Raw genomic sequence first — 24,087 nt, forward strand, 5'->3', positions numbered from 1 at the left:
AACTTCTCATCAGGTTTAACCTGTATAACAACAGGCCGGCTCCCTTCGCGCAGGGCCCATGAACAATGTTTTACTGCTTTGCCCACAACCTTTCCACTCCCATGTTCCCAGACACACACTGACCCGAGCTGCTGGTAATAACAGTTCACCGCGGTCATGTTACGTCTCTGATAGCAGCCCTTCAGCATTCAAATGGCTATGGAGAACCAGGCCATCCCCATCTCCGCATCTCACACAGAATGTACAGGCGTTAAAGATGCTAATGCCAGCAAATAGCCCCTTCCCCATACATATGGGGGGAGAGAAGGCAGAGACAGAGAGAGCACTGCTGTCATTTTTAGCATTGAAAAGTGCTTAGCTATGGTGATGAAGGGGCCACACAAAAACGATAGCCAGCTAGCCAGAGGGCCCGAGGCTAGGGGGACAGAGCAGAAAGAGGGGTGCGCACAGGTAGGTAGAGAGAGAACTGGAGAACTGGTCTGAATTCAACAGGATGAAATTCAGTGAGGAGAAGTGCCAAGTCCTGCACTTAGGAAGGAAGATTCAGATGCACGATTACAGCGTGGGGTGCCTGCCCAGTACTGCTGCAAAGAGCTGGGGATTCTAGGGGAGCCCAAACTGAAGGAGTCAACAACGTGGTGCAGTTGCAAAAAAGGCAAATATCAGTCTGGGCTGTATTAAGAGACGAGTCATCTACTGCACGTGGGAGGTCACTGTCCTGCCCTCAGCTGGAGCCCTGCACCCTTTTCTGGGCAGCCCACCATAGGAACACTGTGAACACACTCGAGAGCATCTTAGCTGCAAAGATGATCCAAGATTTAGAAAACCTGACCCATGAGACAAGGTACAAAACACCCAGACACATTTAGTCGTGAGGAAAGAAGGTTCAGCAGGGATCTGATAACAGTCTTCAAATCTGTAACGGGCTTTTAAAGAGAGGACAGTGATCAATGTTTCTCCGTGGCCACTGGAGGTAGGACAAGAAGTGATGGGTTTAATCTGCAGCCAGATGTAGGCTGGATATTATGAAACCTGCCTAACTCCCTAGGGAGTGAAACTCTACGAGAGGTTCCCAAGGGGGCTGGGGAATCCCTGTCACTGCAGGGTTTTTAAGTACAGGTGGACAAACCCGTGTCAAGGCGGCTCTGGGTTTACTCGCTCCTGCCTCAATGCCAGGGACTGGATGTGACTTCTCGAGGTCCCTCTCAGCCCCACATCCACACTCACCCTGTGGGCAGAGGCTGCCGCTCGCTCTGGGTCTGCCCAACGCCCAGCACAACAGGGCCCTGATCGCTGACTGACGCCACCAGCTGCTGCTACAACAGCAGTCACCAGGGTGAACATCTGCCCCCAGGGCTCAAGTGGGGTGTTGGCCTTTACCTGCACTCTGGGGGGGGCTGCTTCTCACCCCCACCAGGCCTGGCCCTCGAGAGGAGGAGGCCAGTCCCCACTATTTCACCACGTCATGCTGACAGAGGGACTCACGCCCACCTCAAGTGCCACCCACCCCTCGCTCCTCGCCAGCCGCTGCCGCGTGCTGACGCCACATTAACAGCGCCAGGCACGGCCATAATTCCGGGACCCGCCCCTCCCTGATCTGACTAATAAATACGGGATTTGCAGGTTCAGAGTCAATAACAAGTTGGCTTCCCTGGCAGGAAGCGACGGGATTAATTGCATTCAAATCGACTAGGATGGATTGCTGCTCACCCTCCATTAGGAGTGACGCAGACCCCATTTGCATGTCATTAGCGGAGGGAAGGGAACTCCTGCCTGGCTCCCCTCTTCCCCCCCATCCTCTGAGCGCGTCCAAGGCTGCACTGGGCTTTCGGCTCAGAGCAGCCTGCTTCCAACATTTGCACGAGGCTGGAGAAACACCATTGCAATTAGTGTGTTGGGGAAGGACTTCCAGGGACGTGGGTACTTCCTAGGGCAGGGAAAAACCAAGCCACTGCTCCACACCCATTCCTAGGAGGTGCACCGCAGCACACAGCTGCAAGGGACAGGCTCACACCACCCTGAAGGAGGGGACTCGGCCAGCCGGTCCTTGCAGAGGCAGCGTGACCCCAAGTCTGCGTGCAGGATCAATCTCTTACCTTTTCCATCAGCTGGCGGAGCTGCCGGCTGCGCAGGTCTAGGGAGCAGGTGCCCTGCACCGGGATGACCGCTGTGCAGAGGCATTTGCCATCGGGGGCTTGAGCAGAGGTGTAAACTTGCCAGCCGTCATCGGGGCTTTGGAAGAGAGTCTGCAACAGAGAGGGAGGAGACTTAGCAGCCTGACTTATCCCACGGGGACCCTGTCCAAGGCTCTCGAAGTCCAAGGACACTCTGTGCACTGCATCCCCCCAGGCCACCCCTTCGGTGACCCCCTCAGAGAATTCCAATAGATTGGAGAGGCGCGATTTCCCTTTACAAAAGCCAGGATGACTCTTCCTCACCACATGCCTCTGATTATTCTGTCAATTGATCGGCCTGGTACTGAAGTCAGGCTTACCGGCCTGGGATTGCCAGGATCCCCTCTGGAGTCTTGGTAAAAATCAGTGTTATGTTAGCTATTCTCCAGTCCTTGGGAACAGAGGCTGATTTAAGCGAGAGGTTACATCCCACTGTTAGTAGTTCTGCAGTCTCAGATCTAAGTTCCCTCAGAACTTGTGCTTAAATCCCATCTGTTCCCCATGACTTCTTACTTCAGGTGGTTCTAAAATCTCTTTACTGACACCTCAGTCTGGGACAGTTCCTCAGATCTGTCACCTAAACCGAATGGCTCAGATGTGAGAGTCTCCCTCCCATCAACCCTCTGCAGTGAAAGTTGATGCAAAGAATTCACGTAGCTTGTCTGGAAGGGCCCGGTTCCTTGGGGCTCCTTTAGCACCTCGATTGTCCAGGGGCCTCACTGATTGTTTGGTAGCTTCCTGCTGATACACTTAACAGAAACGTTGCTGTTAGTTTTTATCTTTTGCTAGTTGGCCTTCAAATCCTTTTTTGGCCTAATTACACTGTTACACTTGACTCGCCTGAGTTCATGCTCTTTTCTATTTTCCCCGATGGGATTTTACTTCCAATTGTTGAAGGATGCCGCTTTGTCTCTCTGCCTCTCCTATTGGGGTGTTTAGCCATGGTGGCATTTTTTGATCTTTTCTTTTTTAATCTGGAATATGCATTTAGTCTGAGCCTCTATTATGGTGTTTTTAAGACGTGTCCATGTAGCTTGCAGGCATTTAACTCTGTGACTTTTCCTTTTAATTTCCCTTTAACTGGCTCCTTCATTTTTGTGTAGCTCCCCTTTTTGAAGTCAAATGCTACTGCGGTGGGTTTTTTGGTATTTCCCCCCCGCAAGATGTTAAATTTAATTACATCCTGGTTGCTATTACCGAGCAGTTCAGCTACGTTCACCTCTTGGGCCAGATCCCATGCACCACTTAGGCCTAAGTCAAGAATTGCCGCTCCCCTTGCGGGCTCCAGGACGAGCTGCTCCAAGAAGCCCTCATTAATGGGGTCTAGAAATGTTCTCTCTGCCTCCCATCCCGAGGTGACGTTCCCAGTCCATGTGGGGATGGCTGAAATCCCTCATTATTATTGAGTTTTCTGTTTCTGTAGCCTCTCTTCTCTCCCTGGCATTTCACAATCGCCGTCACCATCCGGGTCAGGTGGTCGGCTGTATATCCCTACTGCTAGACTCTTATTCAAGCAGGGAATTTCTATCCAGAGAGGTTCTATGGGCCCATTAGAGTTTTGCTACATTTCACTCTATGCTTTCACTCACACACAGTGCACCACCCCCACCAGCACTGTCATTCCCGTACATTTGGTACCCTGGCATTCCCATGTCCCAGTGAGGACCATTGTTCCATCAAGTGTCTGTGATGCCTGTTACATCCCTATCCTCCTTTAGTACCAGGCACTCAGCTTCACCCAGCTTAGTGTTTAGACTTCTGGTACTTGTACACAAGCACTAACAAAATGTGTCAATAGTTTGGTGTCTGCCTTCACCAGATGTAACTGAATGGGGCTGGTTTTCATTTGACTGTTTCTCTTACCAGTCCTCTATCAACTTCTATCCTCTCCTTGTTACTAGTAAATAGAGAATCTCCTTCAATAAATCCTCCCCTAAGGGATGGCTCTGTCTGAACTGTGCGCTCCTCTGCGCCTGTCGGCTTTCCCCCAGCCCTTCGGTCAAAAATTCCTCTTGGACCTTTGTAATTTTCCAGGCCACCAATCTGGTTCCGGTTTGGTTTTGGTGGAGCCCATCCTGCCTGTGGAGGCTCCTCCTTTGCCACGTTTCCCCAGTTCCTAATAAACCTAAACTCCTACTCCAAACACCATCTCACCGGTGCATAGAGACCCTGCAGCTCTGCCTGTCCGCCCGGCCCTGCACATGGAACTGGAAACATCACCAGATACTTGCTACTGCCAGTTCTTAATCCTAAGGGTGATATTACAGACAAAGCCCTCCTGGTACCTGCCCAACGACTGCAGGCTCTTGGCTAGAGCCGGCAACCATCACCTTGGATCCCGGCACTCCATGGACACCTTGTGGCCTTTGACGTCACGCTAAGACATACGTCTGACCCAAAGGGTTGACACAGGGCCTGGCAGTAGGGAGGAGGAAGAAGGGGAGGGTGGAGTTACGCTAAGAGAAGTCAGAGATGTGGTTGACAACCTAATGCATCATAAATCCCCTGGCTGCAACGCAGACTTCCTAGTCACTCCGTCTCTCTGTGCCTCCTTTCCCCGGGACAACGCAGATACCAGCCCTGCCCTGCCCTACCCCATCGGGCGAAGTGGGTATCCACCCATTACGTCTATTAGTCTATAAGGTGCCACAGGACTCTTTGCTGCCCCAGGGATGTCAGGGTAAATACGGTACATGGTGACGCCCAGACACCAGAGAAGGTTGCGGGGGGGGGGGGGGGCAGAGAGAGTCAGGGGCTCAGCTTTCGACAGAATTCCCAGGTGAGCTGGATGCTTCACTAGGAACCTTTTAAATCCCACCCCCACCCCCAAATTAATGTTTTTTTCTGTGTGTGTCAGACACACGTGCCTCCAGCCTCCCTTTCTGAGCAAGGTGCAAGTTAACACCAGTTGCTCCTGCAGGGCCAAGCACAGAGAGCCCAGCCCAGAGGCAGGAATGGGGCAGACTGGTGAAACCAGCACCATCTGTCATGACAGGCACATCCCCCAGCCTGGCAGATGCCTGAGTGACGGCTGTGAGCACACAGTGTCTGTGTAAATATTTATCAGTGCAAGTGCAAAGAGACCTGTGATGTGTGTACCCGCCCACTCTCGGTGCTGTACGATAAACAGGAATGTGACGCAGGAGCTAATCGTGGGATAACACCCGTGGAGACGGCTGTAAACATCGCACAGGCCCCGCGCGAGACCAGGGCCCCCACGATGATGGGCTCCCACAGAGCGAGAGGTGCCCCCATCCCAGAGAACTCACTGCCTGACTAGCCAAAGGAAGGATCAGTTCCCCACTTTATAGAAGGGGCTCAGAGAGATGCAAAAAGGTCCCAGCCACGAATCAAACCCAGGTTGCCTGTGTCCTGATCCAGCTCCTTCTCCTCGCACTGGCCTCGCTGACATGGCGAGCTGCAAAGCCCATGAAGCCAGTGGGATCCTTTGCCCTGACTCCGGCGAGGTTTGGCCCAGGGCCGAAGGGCAGGAACAGGGAGCGACAGCCCCATGGCACTGACCCTGCGGGGTTTATCGTAGTTCCACCAGGCCCTCTGGCTCTCCAAGCACTATGCTTTGTTACTGAACCTTTGCGGGGGTCGGCCTTGGGCTGGGCAATGGATGGGCATTGTTTGCCACCCACAATTCTGGACAAAGAAAAACTTCATTTGCTTTGAGGGTTGAAATGAAAATGAGTCAAGTACTGAACTTCGTTTTGTTTCATTTTTTTGCATCCTCCCCCTCCTCTTTCTCTGGGGAAAAAGGAAAGACAGAAAGGGGAGAAAAACAAAACAACAAAATGAAAAATGAAAATTTTCCATTTTTCAAAAACTAAATATTTGATTTGAATCAAGAGAAAATGAAAGTTTTCATTTTCCTTTTAGCTGGTATTGAAAAAATGGAAAGAACATGATTTTTTGGTCAAAATTTACACTTTGTCCTAAAAGCTTTTTTCTGCCACAAAAAACACCCCAAAACTTTGGGGCAAATGCTGCACTCCCCCTCCAGAGCTTCCACCAGCCTAGAACTGGGGAGACCTGGGCTAGTCGCTACTCCGCCAACCCTGCATGGCTTTGGGAAAGTCACTTCCTCTCTCTGGGTCTCAGCCCCCTGCCTGGGAGGGGGGAATAGCGCCACCCTAGCAGACAGTGAAAAGAAACACATTGCGAGGTTGTCAGGGGCTCAGATACTGCGGCCACGGGGCCTGACAGGTACCCACAACTCCGAGGCTGCAAACACCATGGTCTGGCCCATTGGCAGGACCAGACCCACGCAATCCCCCCTCTGCATTTTAAACATTCCTGCCTCTATTCCCATCCCCAGGACCGGTTCCCACTCGGCTGGGAACTTGGGGTGGATTATCACTTTCCCGTCCCCAGGACCAGCTCCCATTTGGCCGGGACCCCGGGGCGGATTATCACTTTCCCATCCCTGGGACTGGTTCCCACTCATCCGGGACCCTGGGGCAGATTATCACTTTCTAACGAGTGCTGACGTGTGGAACTCGAGGGGGTCTGGAGCTCTCCTTCCAGGCCAGCTCTGAGAGATCTGCTAACTGGGGCCTGACCTACTTTGTACGTCCCAGCTCGCCAATGCTAAGTGCTGCAGCTTCTGTCTCTCTGCTCCTTCTCCCCCAACCTGGGTCCTTTCCAAGGCCTCTGGCAGACGAGCTGGGACGGGACCGGCCAAGCAGAGGAGCTGGCGGGGGGGTGGGACAGGCCAGCCCTTCTACCTGCGATGTTCCATTGTGAAGAAGCACGGCCTTTATTCCATCCGCTCTAGTCACTTCCACAGCGAACGTCGGGGGGGGGGACCCCAAGGCAGGGTGCAGGGGAAGGAGAGGCGCTGAATGGGCAATAGAGCTGCAGTTAACGAGAGAGGACAGAATAGGTCACGCCACAGCTCATTACGCGAGGGCGGCGTGTCCCAGAGCTGCAGCAGCAGCTAAAAATAGAGGAGGCTCCGTGAACAGCAGGATTCCAGTTATGGGTCAGCAAACCCCCCGACCGCTGCTGCTTGCACAGGGCTGGCCCCTGTGGCTCGCTCTAGGTCCTGCCATCCCCCTTGGACACAGGCCCAAACTCCAGAGGGCTGGAGTCTCTTTCATGCCTTGTGCTGCCACTGACACTGGTGCAAACTGCTACCAAACAGGGCCAGCTTTAGGGCGATTCAGCCGATTCCCCAGAATCGGGCCCCACGCCCCTAAGAGGGCCCCACAGCGTCCCAAAGGAGCTGCCGCTGAAGTCCCGCCACTGTCGTTGTCGGCAGCTCAATCGCTGCCGCCGTCTTCGGCGGCATTTCGGGAGAGGGACCTTCCTCCGTGGCAGCGATTGAGCTACTGCCGAAAACAGCAGCGGGACTTTGGAGGCAGCTCCTTCGAATTGGGCCCCACGGTGCCTAAAGCCAGCCCTGCTACCAACGGCATCACAGGAGTGTCGTGGCCCCTCGGAGCCCCAGGCACAGAACAGCCTCCCCCCGGCGCTAGGCAAGGTACAAACTCTGACTGAGAAGACACGGCCCCCCGTACGCTCCCTCCGCACTGGGGTAAGTGACGACACAAAGCAGCGAAGGAGACCCAGGCCCGCAGGCAACAAGAAGATTAATCCTCATTTTGTTTCAAGCCCAGCGGTCCCTGCCCGGAGCAGGGCTGCCAACGCCGAGAGATTTTATAAACACCGCTGGGGTTCTGCACACTCACCCCCTCCTTTCGAGCCCCCATGGCCATGCTTGAGTCACGTTTCCAGGCCTCCCGCCACAGATTTTCCCACTCCATTTCTTTTGCCGGTTCAGTTTAATCGATGAACAGAGGCTGGGAGGGGAATATAATGAATGGTTTTTAATATGATCTGTACTGCAGATCTGTACTGCATCCTGACGACTCCGCATTGACAGCTGGCCCAAGCCCCCTGCTAGCTGAACGACGCCTTTCCATATGATGTTTCTTCCGCTGCTCTGCTGCCTGCTGGCTCCAGGAAGGCAGCCAAAAGTTGTCCTGTACCCAGGAAGTCCTGGAGAATTCATGGCTTGGAATTCCTCGCAGAAGAGCAGGTAGGTGAGGCTGTGTTATCCCACCTGCCTTTGCATATAGTCACTGGGGCAGACAGAAAACAGCCTTATTCCTGGAATGTCTCAGGCCTGGCCGTGAGCTCCCTTTTCTCTCGCAGGGCTGGGCAGACAGCTGTAGTTGTGAAGTGAAGGAATGCTGCCCTTTGCCAGTCCGTGGCGCAGACACAGTGACGGAGTCGCACACCGCGGCAGGTTCCGGGAGCAGGCAGTCCTGGTTCAGCAGCGCAGAACAAGGGTGAAGTTCACCCTCCCCCCAGGCCACCGGACATGAGCTACACTCACGGGAGAGGCCTGGGAACTCTGTGCTGCGTGGCTTGCTGAGTGTTTGGTCGCATCTTCCAGAGCAAAGGGTGTGTGAGATTTTCTTCACTTTGCTCAGTTCCAGGGACCCCCCCTCCCCACAACCTGGGGTGAATCGCTGCAGCTCTCGGTTCTCCACCTGTACCACATGGATGATCATTCTGCCTTGTCCACATAGGTCGCAAACTCGCTGGGGGCCAAGGCTCTTTCTGCGTCCACGTAGTGCCTGGCACCAGGGGACCCGGGTCTCCACTGGGACTACAGGGCTGCTGCTAACAGCAATCGGCACTACCAGAGGGTGGAAAGGGAGCACCTGAACCCCATCCGCTGGCAACCGTCTGCACCTGGTAGAGGAACGAGACAATTTCCCCACAGCCCCAAGCCATCCGTGTGTCATGCTGACACCTGAACGACGCGCGGCGCCTTAGGGAGAAGCAGGAGAGCGAGCCCCTTTTATCTAACAGTAATGGGATTGATGCTCCAGTAATTCCCTGTGCAGGGTGACTCCCGCAGGGGAGAAAAGCCACACAAACAAATTGCTAATTTATTCCCTCTAATTTCAGGTCCCTTTGCACACACTTGTGGAGCCCGCCACGCCTGAAGTGACAAAGCCCTGCTCATCACAGACCGGCGGAGACGCCGCCCGGGAGCCCGGGCAAACACTTCCCTGCACGGAGGCCACAGCAGTGAGAACGGACTGACGAAGGAAAAGGCAATTAGGATGGAGCCTTTTAGGAGGAGGCAGGGGACCAATCAGCTGTTTCAGTCTCTGCTCCTTGAGGGTGAATTCAGGGCCCAGCCCCCCGAGATCCCTCACCCTGGGACAGGGCCCTGCACAAGCTGTAGCAGGGCTGAAGTGGGGCCTGGCCCCTGCCCATGGGTGAAGGGCTGGGTGGGCTGAGGCCTCATGCAGGGCCCTGCCTGGGGTGAGTGGCTGGCGGGAGGCTGGGCCTCAGGTTGGGCCCTGCCCTGGATGTGAATTTCTGCCCTATAGGGGCCCATCCTATTCCATTATATCGGCTGGGGGTGCTGCTCACAGGCCGCCGTGGTGTGACCAGGCCCTTGCTGCAAGACGCCTACAGCAGGGAGCCAGGCAGTGTGAACAGGACATGAAAACGCAGTGCCCTCCACACACACACACACACTCCGATTTCTCTCTCTCACCCCCCACCTCCGCACTCCCTGTCCCCCAAATGCCCCCCTTCTGATTTCTAGGCACAGACACGCCAGTCCCTCCTGTGGCAGCGACCAGCCGGGTCCCCCATCACGTCAGTCAGGGCCAGGCTCCTGCACCATCTTGTGCCAGGGCCTGTCTCCACAAACGGCGCACATACGATCACAGCACCTGCTCAACACGCTCGCCCGTCAAGGTGGAGTCCTGCCAGCACAGCAGCTTTGCCAGCACCCCCTCCATGGGTCACACATGCAGCCTGGCCCCGCTGCCCTGCCTAGCCACGGCTCGTCCCGGCAGCCCGCCCTCGTGGCCAGGCGGGCGGCTGGGACTAGGGAGATGGCTCAGTTCCTGGCTCTGCTGCTGACTCCCTGTGACCTTGGGCAGATCACTTAATAGCACTGTGCCTCCGTCCCCTCGTCAGTACAAAGGGGTAAGATTCCTTCCCGTGCAGTGAGACCAAGGACAAAGCACCTGGCACAGGGCCAGCTCCGTCCAGGCTGCAGCCCCAGATCAGCCCCATGTCCCCTGCTCATGCAGAACAACATCGGAGGCTCTCACTGGGCACAATTTTCCAAAGCACCTTCAGAGTCTAAGTCCCATACAGTCAGGCTCCTTAATCCCTTAGGCACATGCAAATATGCTCACTGTTCCCCATGGAGAAACCAGAACCTCCTCCATCCTGGGCGGAGCACGGAGCAGCCTGCAGGAAGGGCCTCCAACGCCAGTCCCTGCTCAGCGGGCACCAGCAGAGCCGAGGAGTTTCACAGGACGGAGAATATTCAGTTACCCCAGTGAGCGTTCAAATAACAGCACAGGTCGGCGTCCCGGGGTGCTGGCTGACCGCTCGGCTCAGGTTACCCCATGCACTTTCCTCAGCAGCCAGAGAGCACAGACTAGGCTGGATGGCCCCTGCCTTGAGACAATCTGCAAACCTCTGCTCCCCCCTCGTCTCTAGGCTCCTATGGGGCTGCCTCACCCAGCCCCCCATCTCCCTGTTCAGGGCTCCAAGCCGATCCCAGCATGTTTTCTTAGCCCATGGCTGCAGCTGAGCCGCATACCAGGCCCCGCTGGGCCAGCAGTGGAGATTCCCCGTGCAGCTTGTGGAAAGAGAGGCGTGTACGCCAAGAGAGGCCCCTTCCTTCTCCGCCTGCCTGATTTATCCATGCCACGAGCCAACATTTCTGCGCTGGGTCATTTTACATTTCCTGGGCAATTCATAATTATTAATTATGAAAATCAACAGCAAGCTCGTCTCTCCCAGCTGCCACTGCACTGGGCCGGGCAGAGATAAATGAGCCGGTGCCTGTAACGAGCCGGGGATGATACTTCACTCGGCACAGTGGTTTTAACATCATGGTTCACATGGGAAGAGACTGATTGGACACAGCGCAGGATAAAACTGCTCTCAACTCTCCAGCCCAATGGATAGAAATTAATGGGTGGTGGGGTAACACGCTCCCTTAATATACCAAATCCCTGGGTCATTGCAGGGGAGCTAACTGGAGAATTCTCGCAGCAACACCCAAAGATGGGAGCAGAGGGACTGCCCAGGCCCTGCCTCTGGCGGCAACACACAGGTAATGACGCCTCTTAGACCTTGTCCAGGCTGGGAATTGGCCCCTCCTTTCCCCAGTCAACATCCATGCACCTAGGACTAGGAAAGTCATGAAGGGCATCAATGGAGTTTAGCCCCAGGCTAAGCCTGACCCATGCAAATCGCAGCTTTCCTGGCTCTCGGCACTGTCCCTGCTTCCTGAAGTCAGGGCAAACCTCCCATGAGACCTGTCAGGAGGCCGGATGATTAAAGCACTAGGCTGGGGTGCAGGAGATCCGGGTTCAAGTGGGGCAGAGCCCACTTTGCTTTGTCTGTGAGCTCGGGGGCAGGGCTGTCTGTCCCCCTGTCCGTGCAGGGGGGAAGCCAGGGCTTCGAGGCGCGACCATCAGCAAACGGGCCCTGCCACAGTGGTGCTTTGAGCCCTAATCCTGGCTGTCCGCTTCTCCAGCCAGGGCTGCTGCAGAAACCAGCAAAGGAGACAGCGTGTTCTTGCCAGGGATCCCTTCGCTTCGAGCTGCCGTCTGAACTGTCACAAGGGCCGGGCCGCGGTTTCACCGCATGAACAAGGGCGGGGTGGATTTCACAATGAACCCTTTGGGGAAAAAGTGAGATTTCAAACCCAGGGCCTCTCTGTTCTGCATGCCACCAAATCTTCCCCTATTTATAGCCCCTTCCCCTGGGGCGTCACCTCACATCGGGCTGCACCATCAGCTCCTGCAGACAGATGGGTCCGGAGTCAGGCACCGCATTGTGCAGTTCTGCCTGGGATCAGCGTTTTCTCCCGGAGGACGAGGTCACAGCTGGGCGGACAAGGCCCAGTCTGCACAAACCCAGCGGTGAACCCCCCAGGGGGACACACCTACTTCAATTCAAAGCAGGCTTCTTGTCCTGTGATTGTCTAGGGCCCGGCACCGCTGGGCCAAAGCCTCCGGCTGCTGCCACGGTAGAGAAATAATTAGAAGTTTCGCCTGCAATTTAAGGACTGTTATGCAGGACTGAGCAGGAACAGAACCCAAGGGCAAGCGGCTTCCTGCAGCAGCCTCCCACAAAGTTACTCCTCCTTCCTGTCCTCTCTCCAGACAGGTGATGAGCTGTGTCGGGCAGGGAGGGGGGGCTGGGGCTGGGGTGTGTTTGCACACAAGCATTGTATGTGCGTACAGCAACCCCTGCAGAAATAACTTTGCCCGACTCCTGCCCACAATCTCTCCTCAGCGCTGTCGAGCCGGGGAGCCGTATCTCCGGGTAACGGCCGTTTAGGAAGGAGGCAGATCTGAATAGCGATGTTCACTTACTGCTATGACAGGTGAATTAATATGATGCATGATTATCAGATGTACTTGTCAGGAAAGACTTAATGCCGACAGCGCTCTGCCTGTCATCGCCCGGGCGCTGGAGAACAGGGCCGTGCCCCTTCTCGTTGGGGCTGACGCATGACACAATTCCTCTGACTGGATAAGCCGCCGTGTCTTGCAGAAGGTATTAACCAACACAGGAAACAGGGAAATATTGCCCATGCCCCCCGAGCCTCACTGCCCAGTGTGCGGGCCGAGGCTCAGGGGAAGCACTGGCAGGTTGGTGACGCACGTGGAGAGGAAAGTTTCACCAATTTTTCCCGAGCCGTGTCTATGTGTGCGCACGCGTGCCCTAGGGACACAAGACAGGTCCCGAGCTGGCTGAAGGGCGTTCATCGCACAGCAAACTGGGCATCACATGCCATCTACACCAAGATCCGCCTCCCAGAGCTGGGAGCAGAACCCAGCAGTCAGCACGGACTCCAGGCCTCATCCTGCTCTAGCCACTAGACCCCACTCCCCTCCCAAAGCTGGGAGCAGAACCCAGAAGCCCTGCTCCAGGCATTACAGCCCATTGGCCCCCAAGGTGGCACAACCGACAAATCGATTTGCCATGCAGCAGGAATCAGCACCTGGGCCCCAGAAGTCCCTGAATCCAGACGTGCTTGGACAGGGGTTCCCCCAAGCCCGTCTCATCCTGACAACAGCCACCCCACAGCCTGCGTAGCCAGTGCTCCCCCGTCCTCACGCCAAAGCCTGCAAGCTCCCTGTGCCCTGAGCTCCAGGCAGGGCCAGCTCACCCAACCACCCCTCCAGAACAGAACACAACAGCCCCCGTTCACAGCCCTCCCATCTTGCACTTAGGGCAGATTTAAGAGGCTTTAAGCCCGTCCTTGGTGCTTCATGTCTGGGACTGGCAATGTAAAGCAGAGCAGCCCCAGGGCTGCTGTAACTCCAGCTCTGTCCTTACCAGAGGCGCTGGGAAGCTGAGAAGACCTATAGACTCTGAATCTGGACCAAACATTTTAAGAAGGTGCTGAAGTCCCCCAGGCTGAATCAGGGCCCTAGGGGCCATGTCCCTGAGCTGCCCCCTGTGCTGTGGAGTGGGGCCTGACTGACAGCTCCATGGGGGAGGGTTCTCAGGGGGCCGTGTCCACTGACAGTTGGCCCTGGTGATTCCCTTTTAACTCCCGTCGGGGGGTTCCCAGCACACGAATGTCTGAAACCAGCTGGAGACGCTAGATAGTGATTTCCAGCACCCAGCTCCAGGGCCACGAGGAGAGGCTCGTCGTCCTCTGCCCAGGCCCCAGCCTCTGCGCAGCGCTGGAAATTCCTCCACAGCACAGCAGGAAGGACCAGGCCCCAGCAAATGAGTCCTGCAGCCCGTCGGGCCCTTCTGGTCCCTAGGACAGCTCCTGTCTTACCGCCTGTGCCCCACCCTAGCTGCACCAGGATCCAAGGAGCAGTTAGGATCTAGCAGGCGGCACGCATGACTGCCTATGGCTCATTGCGCTCGCTGCTCTCCGGACGAGGCGGGGAAGGCGACCGTCCACGGCACGCCTCCCCCTACAGCCTCCCGCTGCTCCGCCGGCAGCCTCACGCCCGGTCCTGGCTGACGTCTCCTACCCTCCCCGCGTGCTCAGGGTGCGTCTGTGCAGCCCTCAGCCCAGAGCGGCTGGCTCAGCCGCAGGGCTAACGGTAGCCGGCGGGGCTCTGAATCTCGGAGGCCAGGCTCCAGCCCAAGCAGCACTGTCCACACGGCTGCTTTCCGCCCTGCAAGTCCGAGTCAATCGACCCAGGCTCTGAGACTCACTGCCCCAGCTTCCCTTTGCAGCGCAGACGTGCCCTGAGTGATGCTCGCTGCTACTGGAGCTGCAGCCAGAGGAGCCGCAGTGCCAGGCCCCCTACCAACGGGCTGGGAATTATTCTGGTTCCTTGGCAGGCGCAGGCAGAGGCTCTGGGAGCGCTGGGTGAACTCGAGCAGAGGAGGAAGCAGTTCCTCCACCCGCGCCAGATGAACAGACACCAAAAGGCCCCGCGCTCCCCGCTGCAGAGGCAGCTGGGAAGGGACAAGGAACTGCCTCGCGGGAACTCGTTTCTGGCTGTGACACCTGCCAATAGTGCGGGCGAGTCCCTGCCGCGGGCTGGGGTGGGTTGCTGCTACCTGCTGCTGTGCCAGGCCACGGTGTCGCCCAAGCACAAGGGGTTGGCTGGAACCCCTGGGAACACCACAGGCTGCACCACGCAGGACGTCAGGCCAGTGTGTATCTCTCACAAACCGTGAGCTTTCCCCCACCAGATTCAGGTCGCAGGTCGGGGGTTCGCCCACCACTGGACCAACTCCTCTGGGGAACGGTCCTTTGCGGCCCACTTGGCCCCGAGGAGGCAGGAGAGCTGGGACCCAGGACGTCTGGCCTTGGGTGAGTTCCTGAGGGCCAGGTTTTCGAGAGTTCAGCCCCCAAGCAGAGGCCGGTTTTCCCTCTCGGGAAGCCTGGCCATTTTACTGACTGGGAGCTGAGCTCGAGGGGCAGGTGCCAGCCCCTGAAAACCCGGCCTGTGGGCTTGGGGATGCTGCGAGGGGACGCTCACCCAGGGGCACTGGGGCGACCTGAGCCAGTGCAGCACATAGACGGAGCTTTGCAGTACAAACGGCCAGCCAGAGCCAGGCTCTGTCTGACCCCAGGGCCAGGGAGGGCACCTTGGGCTCAGCCCACTGGTTCTGCCCACTTCCACAGGAGAATGGAGTACACGGGCTGCAGTATTTATCCCCTTAAACCCCCTCCCCATCTGCCCGCACTCGGCATGAAGCGCCTGATTCTGCAGTATGAGCGCCCTGCAGCAGCAGCTCCTCACATTATCGGGACAGGGATATTGATTAGCAGCAGCCAATGGATGGGAAATAAATGCAGGACGGAGCTCCACGCAGGCTCTCTCTCATCTAGGCTGTTGGCAGCCAGGCCACAGAGATGAACCTGCTGCTGCATTCACCAATGTGGGAGAGCCAGGAACGTTCACCCCCGCGCATGGCAGCAGGGTTGGAAGAGGAGCCAGGCAGCTGCCGTGCGATTGCGCATGCGGATTTTCCCTGCAAGCGAGCTGCAGCCAGGGCCCCTCTATTGGATAACTGTCTCCCGACCGGCATCAAAGCCCAGGCACGAGACACCCCATGCCTGGAGTCACACCATCAGGGCATGGTTGCGGCTTCCCTCCTAAAACGTCAGTCCCTAGTGCTTGAGATTGTGAGACTGAAAAACACGAACTGAGCGTCACTAATGCAGTGACACTGCCTGGGTCTGCAGAGAGCCTGAGCCCACTGCTCTGAGAGGGGGGAGCTGCCCCAAATGTAACCGACACAGCGACGCTGACTGGGTCTGCAGAGAGCCTGAACCCACTGCTCTGAGAGGGGGAGCTGCCCCCAGTGTGACTACCGTAGCAATTATTTTAGCCCTGGTCTGATTCAGCCCAGCAGGTCCACCCCACCCCCCCGTGTCTGTATTACATGCTCCCAACACAGCCCTGCTTAGCTGCGCTTTGCATACAGAAAAAAAAGATTACCCATATCCCAGCTGACATGTCCCAGGGTGCCACATCCCGGCAGGCCATTTCCTGTCACATCCCTTCATGCCAAGTGCCAGGCCGGGATGTGACAGGAGCCTGTAATGTGATGCGACAACGTGGCAAAGAGATGTGCAGAGACAAGAGGTTGCTGAGAAATCCAGCTGCTAGGAGAGAGATGTCTTTGAGAGTCTGCTGCCTGCCAAGTGTCTCCGTGACAACTCACCGTGGGGCGGGGGGGGGGCAGCTGCAGAGAATGAAAGACTCTCGGTGCTCCACAATCCGGTGCCTCAGCTGCGATGGGGTGAAAAAGGAATTTTTCATTGCGGGAAATTTCAGGGGGAAAAATGGTTTTTCCCCTCAAAATTTCCAACTTTTTTTTGCCTTTTTTGGATGAAAACCCCCAAACCAAAAACTTAGATTTTGAAACCAGAAAAATTCAATGGGGAGGGGGTTGAGGAGGTTTGTATTGTTTTCTCCTCCTTCCTCCTCCCCCATTTCTTCCTAATTGTGTGAAACAAAAGGATTCCGTTCAAACAGAATGGAACTTTTCCCATCATTTGCTTTCCTTTCAGCCATCAACCAAAATATCCAGGAAGATGCAAACCTTGCCACAGAAATGCTCCTTTCTTCCAGAAAGCCCCCCAAAGCTCTAACCCGCCCAAATCCTGGGTGGCCTCAGACAAGCAGCAGCTCCGGCACCAAGGAGATATTTGCTTTGGGGCACCCCTCGGCACACGGGAACCGTTCTGCTGTTGTGGTGGGGGGGAGGGGGGGCTTGTTATCAGGGACCCATGCACAGATCGTTTACAAAGGGGTAGGAAATGCTGAAAGCTGTTGAAAGCATGTTGCGGAGGGGGGGCAGCCTGTGTCCAGAGACGGTTCCATAGGAACATGGGACTGGAAGGGGCCTCTAGGGTGGCAGCCCTGCACCCACAGGCGGCCCTGCTGCAGCAGCCTGGTGGGAATCTCAGCTCCATTCTCCTGGAGTCACAGATTGACACGGGCAGAACAGAGCGTGAGACCCTCCAGTCCGACCTCCTGTGTAGCACAGGGCAGAGAATCTCACCCGACACCTCTGCACCGAGCCCCAAACCAGGGAAATAGCATCAGTGGTATTAATTAGCTGTACGGTGGAAGCACCCAGGAGACCCAGGCATGGCCCAGGCCCCACTGTGCTGGGCATTGTATGTCATGTATGTCAGGGAGTCCCCGGGCGATGCTCTGGAACTGCTCCCCACCAAGCCAGCAGGACTTTGGGGAGCCTCCTCTCCCTTGGAGCAGACTGTCTCCAGGACAAGAAGCTCACACGGCTTCACCTCCTAGGCACCCCTACAGTATTCAGAGGAAACATTAAGAACAGTCCCACTTTGTGACAGAAGGTCAAAAAAAAATTTGAAGAACCGCTAGCCAAAGACTCAAAAAGTAATAGCAAAAATAATTTTAAGTACATCAGAAGCAGGAAGCTGCTAAACAACCAGTGGGGCCACTGGATGATCGAGATGCTAAAGGAGCACTCAAGGGCAATAAGGCCATTGCGGAGAAACTAAACAAATTCTTTGCATTGGTCTTCACTGCAGAAGATGTGAGGAAGATTCCCACACCTCAGCCATTCTGTTTAGGTGATAGATCTGAGGAACTGTCCCAGATTGAGGTGTCATTAGAGGAGGTTTTGGAACAAAGTGATAAACTAAACAGTAATAAGTCACCAGGACCAGATGGTATTGTGACAAAGTGGGACTGTTCTTAATGTTTCCCCTAATACTGTGTGGATGCCTCAGTTTCCCCTGTGCATTTCTTAAGTCTCTAGGTGGTGGGATAAAGGCCAGTGTGTATAAATCACCGACCCTCTGTCTCCTAGCAACAAATGGCCAGAGCCCTTCCTCCCTGCAAGGGGATGGCTAAAGGTGAACAAAGAGATCGGTACCTCCTGGCCAAGGAAAGAGACACAGCCCAGAGGAGGAGGGGCTGGAGGGGGTTTTGCAGTTTGGGAGCTGGCTGGGATGAGGAGTGAGGGCAGATGTAGGGGTCTGGCTCACTGCCCCCCAGAATGGACCCTGCTGAGGGGTCCTGTTCTCTGTACCTACAAGCTCTGTTTAAGAGCGTGTCCCTGTCATCTAATAAACCTCTGTTTTACTGGCTGGCTAAGAGTCATGTCTGACTGCGAAGTGGGGGTGCAGGACCCTCTGGCTTCCCCAGGACCCCACAAGGGCAGGCTCGCTGTGGGAAGTGCATGAAGGGGCAGAGGATGCTGAATGCTCCAAGGTCAGACCCAGGAAGGTGAACCCGTGTGAACTTCTTGCCCCGGAGACAGTCTGCTCACAGAGAGGAGACTTCACCAGAGTCCTGACTGGCTTCGTAGGGAGCAGTGCCAGAGCATCGCCCAGGAACTCCATGACAGCTATCACTCAAGAGTTCTGAAGGAACTCAAATGTCAAATTGCAGAACTACTAACTATCGTCTGTAACCTGTCATTTAAATCAGCTTCTGTACCAGATGACTGGCGGATAGCTAACGTGACGCCAATTTTTAAAATGGGCTCTGGAGGTGAACCCGGCAATTCCAGGCTGGTAAGCCTGACTTCAGTACCAGCCAAACTACTTAAAGCTATAATAAAGAACAATATTGTCAGACATACAGATGAAAATAATTTGTTGGGGAAGAGTTAACATGGTTTTAGCAAAGGGAAATCAGGCCTCGCCAATCTACTAGAATTCTTTGAGGGGGTCAACAAGCAGGTGGACAAGGGGGATCCAGTGGATATAGTGTACTTAGATTTTCAGAAAGCCTTTGACAAGGTCCCTCAACAAAGGCTCTTAAGCAAAGTAAGCTGTCATGGGATAGGAGGGAAGGTTCTCTCGTGGATTGGTAACTGGTCAAAAGATAGGAAACAAAGGGTAGGAATAACTGGTCAGTTTTCAGACTGGAGAGAGGTAAATAGCGGTGTCCCCCAGGGGTCTGTACTGGGCCCAGTCCTAGTCAACATACTCATAAATGATCTGGAAAAAGGGGTAAATAGCGAGGTGGCAACATTTGCAGATGATACAAAACTACGCAAGACAGTTAAGTCCCAGGCAGCCTGCGAAGAGCTACGAAAGGATCTCTCAAAACTGGGTGACTGAGCACCAAAATGGCAAATGAAATTCATTGTTGATAAATGCAAAGTAGTGAACATTGGGAAACAATCCCAACTATACCTATAAAATGATGGGGTCTAAATTAGCAGTTAACACTAGAAAAAGAGATCTTGGAGTCATTGTGGACAGTTCTCTGAAAACATCCACTCAATATGCAGCACAGTCAAAAAAATGAACAGAATGTTGGGAATAATTAAGAAAGGGAGAGATAATAAGCCAGAAAATATCACATTGCTTCTATATAAATCCATGGTACGCCCACACTTTGAATACTATGTGCAGATGTGATTGCCCCATCTCAAAAAATATATATTGGACTTGGAAAAGGTTCAGAAAAGGGGTATGAAACGGGTCCCATATGAGGAGAGATTAAAACGACTGATACTGTTCAGCTTGGAAAAGAGACAAGTAAGAGGGGATATGATTGAGGTCTACAAAATCATGACTGGTGTGGAGAAAGTGAATAAGGAAGTGTTATTTACTCCTTCTCATAACACAAGAACTAGGGCTCACCAAATGAAATTAAAAGGCAGCAGGTTAAAAACAAACAAAAGGAAGCATTTTTTTCACACAACACACAGTCAACCTGTGAAACTCTTTGCCAGAGGATGTTGTAAAAGCCAGGACTATAACAGGGTTCAAAAAGGAACTAGGTAAGTTCACAGAGGATAGGTCCATCAATGGCTATTAGCCAGGCTGGGCAGGGAGGGTGTCCCTAGCCTCTGTTTGCCAGCAGCTGGGAATGGGTGACAGGGGATGGGTCACTTGATGATTCCCTGATCTGTTCATTCCCTCTGGGGCACCCGGCACTGGCCACTGTCAGCAGACAGGACACTGGGCTGGATGGACCTTTGGTCTGACCCAGTCTGGCTGTTCTGACACAGGGAGAACCAGACCCTGCCCCAAAGGGTCGAGAGAGGTCACCTAGGGGTGCCCAGCAGCAGACCAGTCTCCTAATTCCCAGCCCAGTGCCCTCCCCACTAGACCACATTGCCTCATGTGAAACAGCTGCTCTATCCTAGTCCAGCAGGGGCTGCATGTCAGTCGTGGGCAACACGCTTCATCAGTCTAGTTTGGGGTGAAGGATGCTATAGAAAAATGTGGGGCCAGACCCCCCACTTCCCTCCCTCCTTGTTTGCACTAGTGCAGAGGGGGCATGCTGCTTGCACTAGTGTGAACAACTGCACAAGGCAGCTGAGAATCTGTCCCCAGAGCTAAGGACTGAGCGGCGTTCAGGAGCACACGGGTGACACAGCCTGTTCCAGCCACATCAGCAGCGTTACTTTATCCTTTACTTTACCAGGAACTCCATCGAGTGCCTAGCGATTAGCCATTTACTGTAAAGCAACAACTGCCTCGCCGGGGGTGACATTAATTATCCCGCCACACAAGCACCGACTGTGTAATACCGAGGTGGTTCCACTTGACACGAGCCAGCCTGGGGCCGGAGACACAGGCAAAGCTGCCCGGGACGAGCCGGCTGCATTCGGGCCCGAAATGCGACCCTGGGCACTTGGGAGCTGGGCTTTGGCCATTCGCAGGGGCGCACATGGGACACGTTTGCTCCATGAGCAACTGGGGCGAGCAGCAGGTGCCTGGAGAACAGGCTGTGGTCTACACTGGGGCCACATCAAGGGACCCCGCTGAGGGGTGACACCGGACTGGGCACTGCTCTGTGGGGGCACTCTGGGCAAGTCACTCCCCCACCCAGTTGTCACGGAGTCACCGGGCGATGCTCTGGAACTGCTCCCCACAAAGCCAGGCAGGACTCTGGGGAGCCTCCTCTCCCTTGGAGCAGACTGTCTCCAGGGCAAGAAGCTCACACGGCTTCACCTCCTGGGTCTCTCCTTGGAGCATTCAGCATCCTCTGCCCCTCCGTGAGCTTCCCACAGCGAGCCCGCCCCAGCGAGGTCCTGGGGAAGCCAGAGGGTCCTGCACCCCCACTTCGCAGTCAGACGTGACTCTCAGCCAGCCAGTAACACAGAGGTTTATTTAGATGACAGGAACACAGTCCAAAACAGGCCTTGCCAGTACAGACAACAGGACTCCCCTTAGTTAGGCCCATCTGGGCCCCCAGGGAGGCCACAGCCCCGCTGGGAGGCCCGAGCTCCATCGGGGCTCCCCTCCATTTCCCAGCCAGCTTCCAAAACTGCCCAACCCCCTCCAGCCCCTCCTCTCTGGCTGTGTCTCTTTCCCAGGCCAGGAGGTCGCCTGATCTCTCTGTCTCCCACACCTTTAGCATCCCCTGGCAGGGGGCAGGGCCTGGACATTAGGTGCCAGGAGACAGAGTGTCGGCCAGAAACTCAGGCCCCCCCCCAGCATTCAGAGGGAACATGAAGAACAGTCCCACTTCAACACACCAGTGTCACTGCCTCCCCTCCTGCCCCATTCAGCCGGGGAGCCCTGGCCATGGCTGTGAAATGACAGTGTGGAATGGGTCCCACCTCGGTCTGACGCACGGCCCCTAAGCATCCAGTGCTGGCCCCCGCAGAGACGGGCTAAGGCCATTCCCATGCTGGGTGACGCACAGGGACACAATCTGCGTGAAAGTTTTGCACGAGGCCTTTGAAGCAAGGGGAACCAAAGGAAGGAAACAGACTTTGCTGACCAGCGGAGGAAGGGGGCTCTGCTCCGGGCACCGTGCTGGAGCACCAGGCCACGAGCGAGGCCCACGGGAGAGGAAGCATTTCCCCACACGGCCCCAGCCTGCCAGCCCAGCTGACTGTGGGATCATTCGAGGCAGCCGTGGCTAACTAGGCTCATGTGGACAGACGGGACATGCCCTGGAGGGGGGCAGGAGACCCCCGGGAGCGTCGTGCCAGCCAGCGAGGCTCTCAGGGGCACTCCAGCCCAGCAATCGCTATCTCCATCGGGCCATCGGCGCCAGTGCTGCAGAGGGGCAGGAGTGCCGGGCACAGGGACAGACAGAGCTGTTCGTCAGGCTGGAGCGTGGCATTGGTCCAGGCTTGTCATTGCAGGGTCCCGCTAGCTCCAGGCCCTCCCTAGAGGCAGCCATGGACAGCGAGGGCAGAGAGGCAGGGGCCTGCTCCTCCCAGATGCTGCATAGAGAGCGACAGTGCCAAGGAGCTCTGTCTCTCAACAGACCAAGGGGAAACTGAGACACAGACATGGCACTCAAAGGAGGAAGCTGCACACACATCTCCTCACATGACGCTGGCAAAGGGAGATGTTCAGAGCTCTGAATTAGCATCAGCGCAAAGCCCAGACTGAGCCCCAGCATGACAGGCCCCACCCTCATCCCCACCAGACACTCCTGCCCCAAGGGGCTGGACAGCACAACTGCCCCATCTCAGGTGTCACCGGCCAGCGTCAGACCCCGTTCCCACGGACCCCGGGGACAGTGCCTCGGAGAGGCTCTACATAACAGGGGCTGTTTGCCTGGGGCCGCGCCTGGAGGGGACACGCCTAATTTACTGCTTCTAACACAGGCGTCTCTGGGCGTTGGAGCGCAGTGAAGGGCCAGGGGCTGTCTCTGCCAGCCCCATGGCAGCCGCTGCAAACTGGCGCCATTCGAACTCGAGGTTAATCACAAAACAGGCGATGAGGCTGCATGTGCTCGTTACATGCACCCCTCCCCCGATGACATGAGTAACCACTGCAGGAGGGCAGGGGAGGGCGTGTGGGGCTAGCACCCCACACTTGGGGGACCCCCATCCCAACAGAGCCCAGGGCTGCCGGGCAGATCTCCGCTCTAGTGCGGACGCTGCACGAGACCCAGGGGAACGGCCGCCGGGGGCTCACTCCTGACACCTGGGCCAACTGATGCCGTGTGAACAAGGGCCAGGAGGCCTCCTGCTTCACAGCCCAGCCAGTGCTAGGGAGACGCCTGCTCGTTGTTCAGCTGCTTTGACTAAACCGGGCTCCTGCGGACGGCTGGGCTGGGAGAGTCTGGCCCTGGCGTTCACAAGGCAGCTGGCTGCAGAGCATGCGGGGGTGGCTACATCAGCCCAGGAGGGACGTGCCAGCCTGGAGCCCAGGGCTGGGCAAGGCCGAGACACCCCAGCATGGTGCAGGTGTGTTGCCGCCTGCCGGCAGCCCAGAGACAACATGGCTCCCACCCCAGCTCTGAGAGGATCCCCCATCAGGCCTTTCCAGCCCAACAGAAAAAGGGTTGTTTGCCTGCTCCGGGCTCTGGCAGTGCTCTGTGCCTCAGTTTCCCCTTCCACCCTGTCTCTTCGGACTCTGAGCTCTTTGGGGTGGGGTCCATCTCTTGCTGTCTCTGCAGTACCAGGCACAGCAGGCCCCCCACCCCCCCATCTCAATCAGGGTCTCTAGGTGTCGCTGGAACATCTACAATTTCATCTCCTGTGTTAAAGACCCTGCCGACTCCAAAGAGGGGCTCATGCAAAGGATCTCCGAGTAAGTACAAGGCTAAGATGCACTGCCCAACTTCCCACCTGGTACCCAGCCAGCCAAGGGGTCCCTCTTGGGGGGAAGGCAGCAGCTCTGCCCCGCACTCTCCCCCCAGCTGGTGGCTTGCCCAGTATTTTCCCGTTCGGGGCAGCACGCATTTCCCCATGATCCAGAGGTATTTCCATGCAGAAGGACGGCGGCCTGCAGGGTTTTAATAGCATTAGCACGCAGCTGCTCCCCAGGAAAGGCAGGAGCTGGCATGAGGTCGTCTGCATCAGCTCTTAACGTGGAAGGAAAATCTGCTGCCAGGAGCAGTTATTGGCTGGCTGGAGCCAGATGCGCTGAGAGGACGTTTGGCAGGAGGAGCAGCCTGGGGTGCAGAGGCAGGCACCGGGCTGGAGGAAGGGCAGAGAGCCACAGCCCCAAAGCTAGGAGAACTGAGAGGCTACCAGGGGTACG

General features: G+C 56.0%; 1 protein-coding gene across 1 annotated transcript in view; it reads right to left on the reverse strand.

Moving 5' to 3' along the window:
- The window catches only part of OLFM2 (olfactomedin 2), a 67,685-nt gene that overhangs the window by 34,330 nt on the left and 9,268 nt on the right, over window positions 1-24,087 (reverse strand). The window contains exon 2 of the mRNA XM_050924821.1: window positions 2,097-2,246. Coding sequence (XP_050780778.1) covers window positions 2,097-2,246 — 150 coding nt within the window. The remainder of the gene's footprint in view (window positions 1-2,096; window positions 2,247-24,087) is intronic.

The sequence above is a fragment of the Gopherus flavomarginatus genome, chromosome 16 (genome assembly GCF_025201925.1).
Source record: "Gopherus flavomarginatus isolate rGopFla2 chromosome 16, rGopFla2.mat.asm, whole genome shotgun sequence".
Taxonomy (NCBI): domain Eukaryota; kingdom Metazoa; phylum Chordata; order Testudines; family Testudinidae; genus Gopherus; species Gopherus flavomarginatus.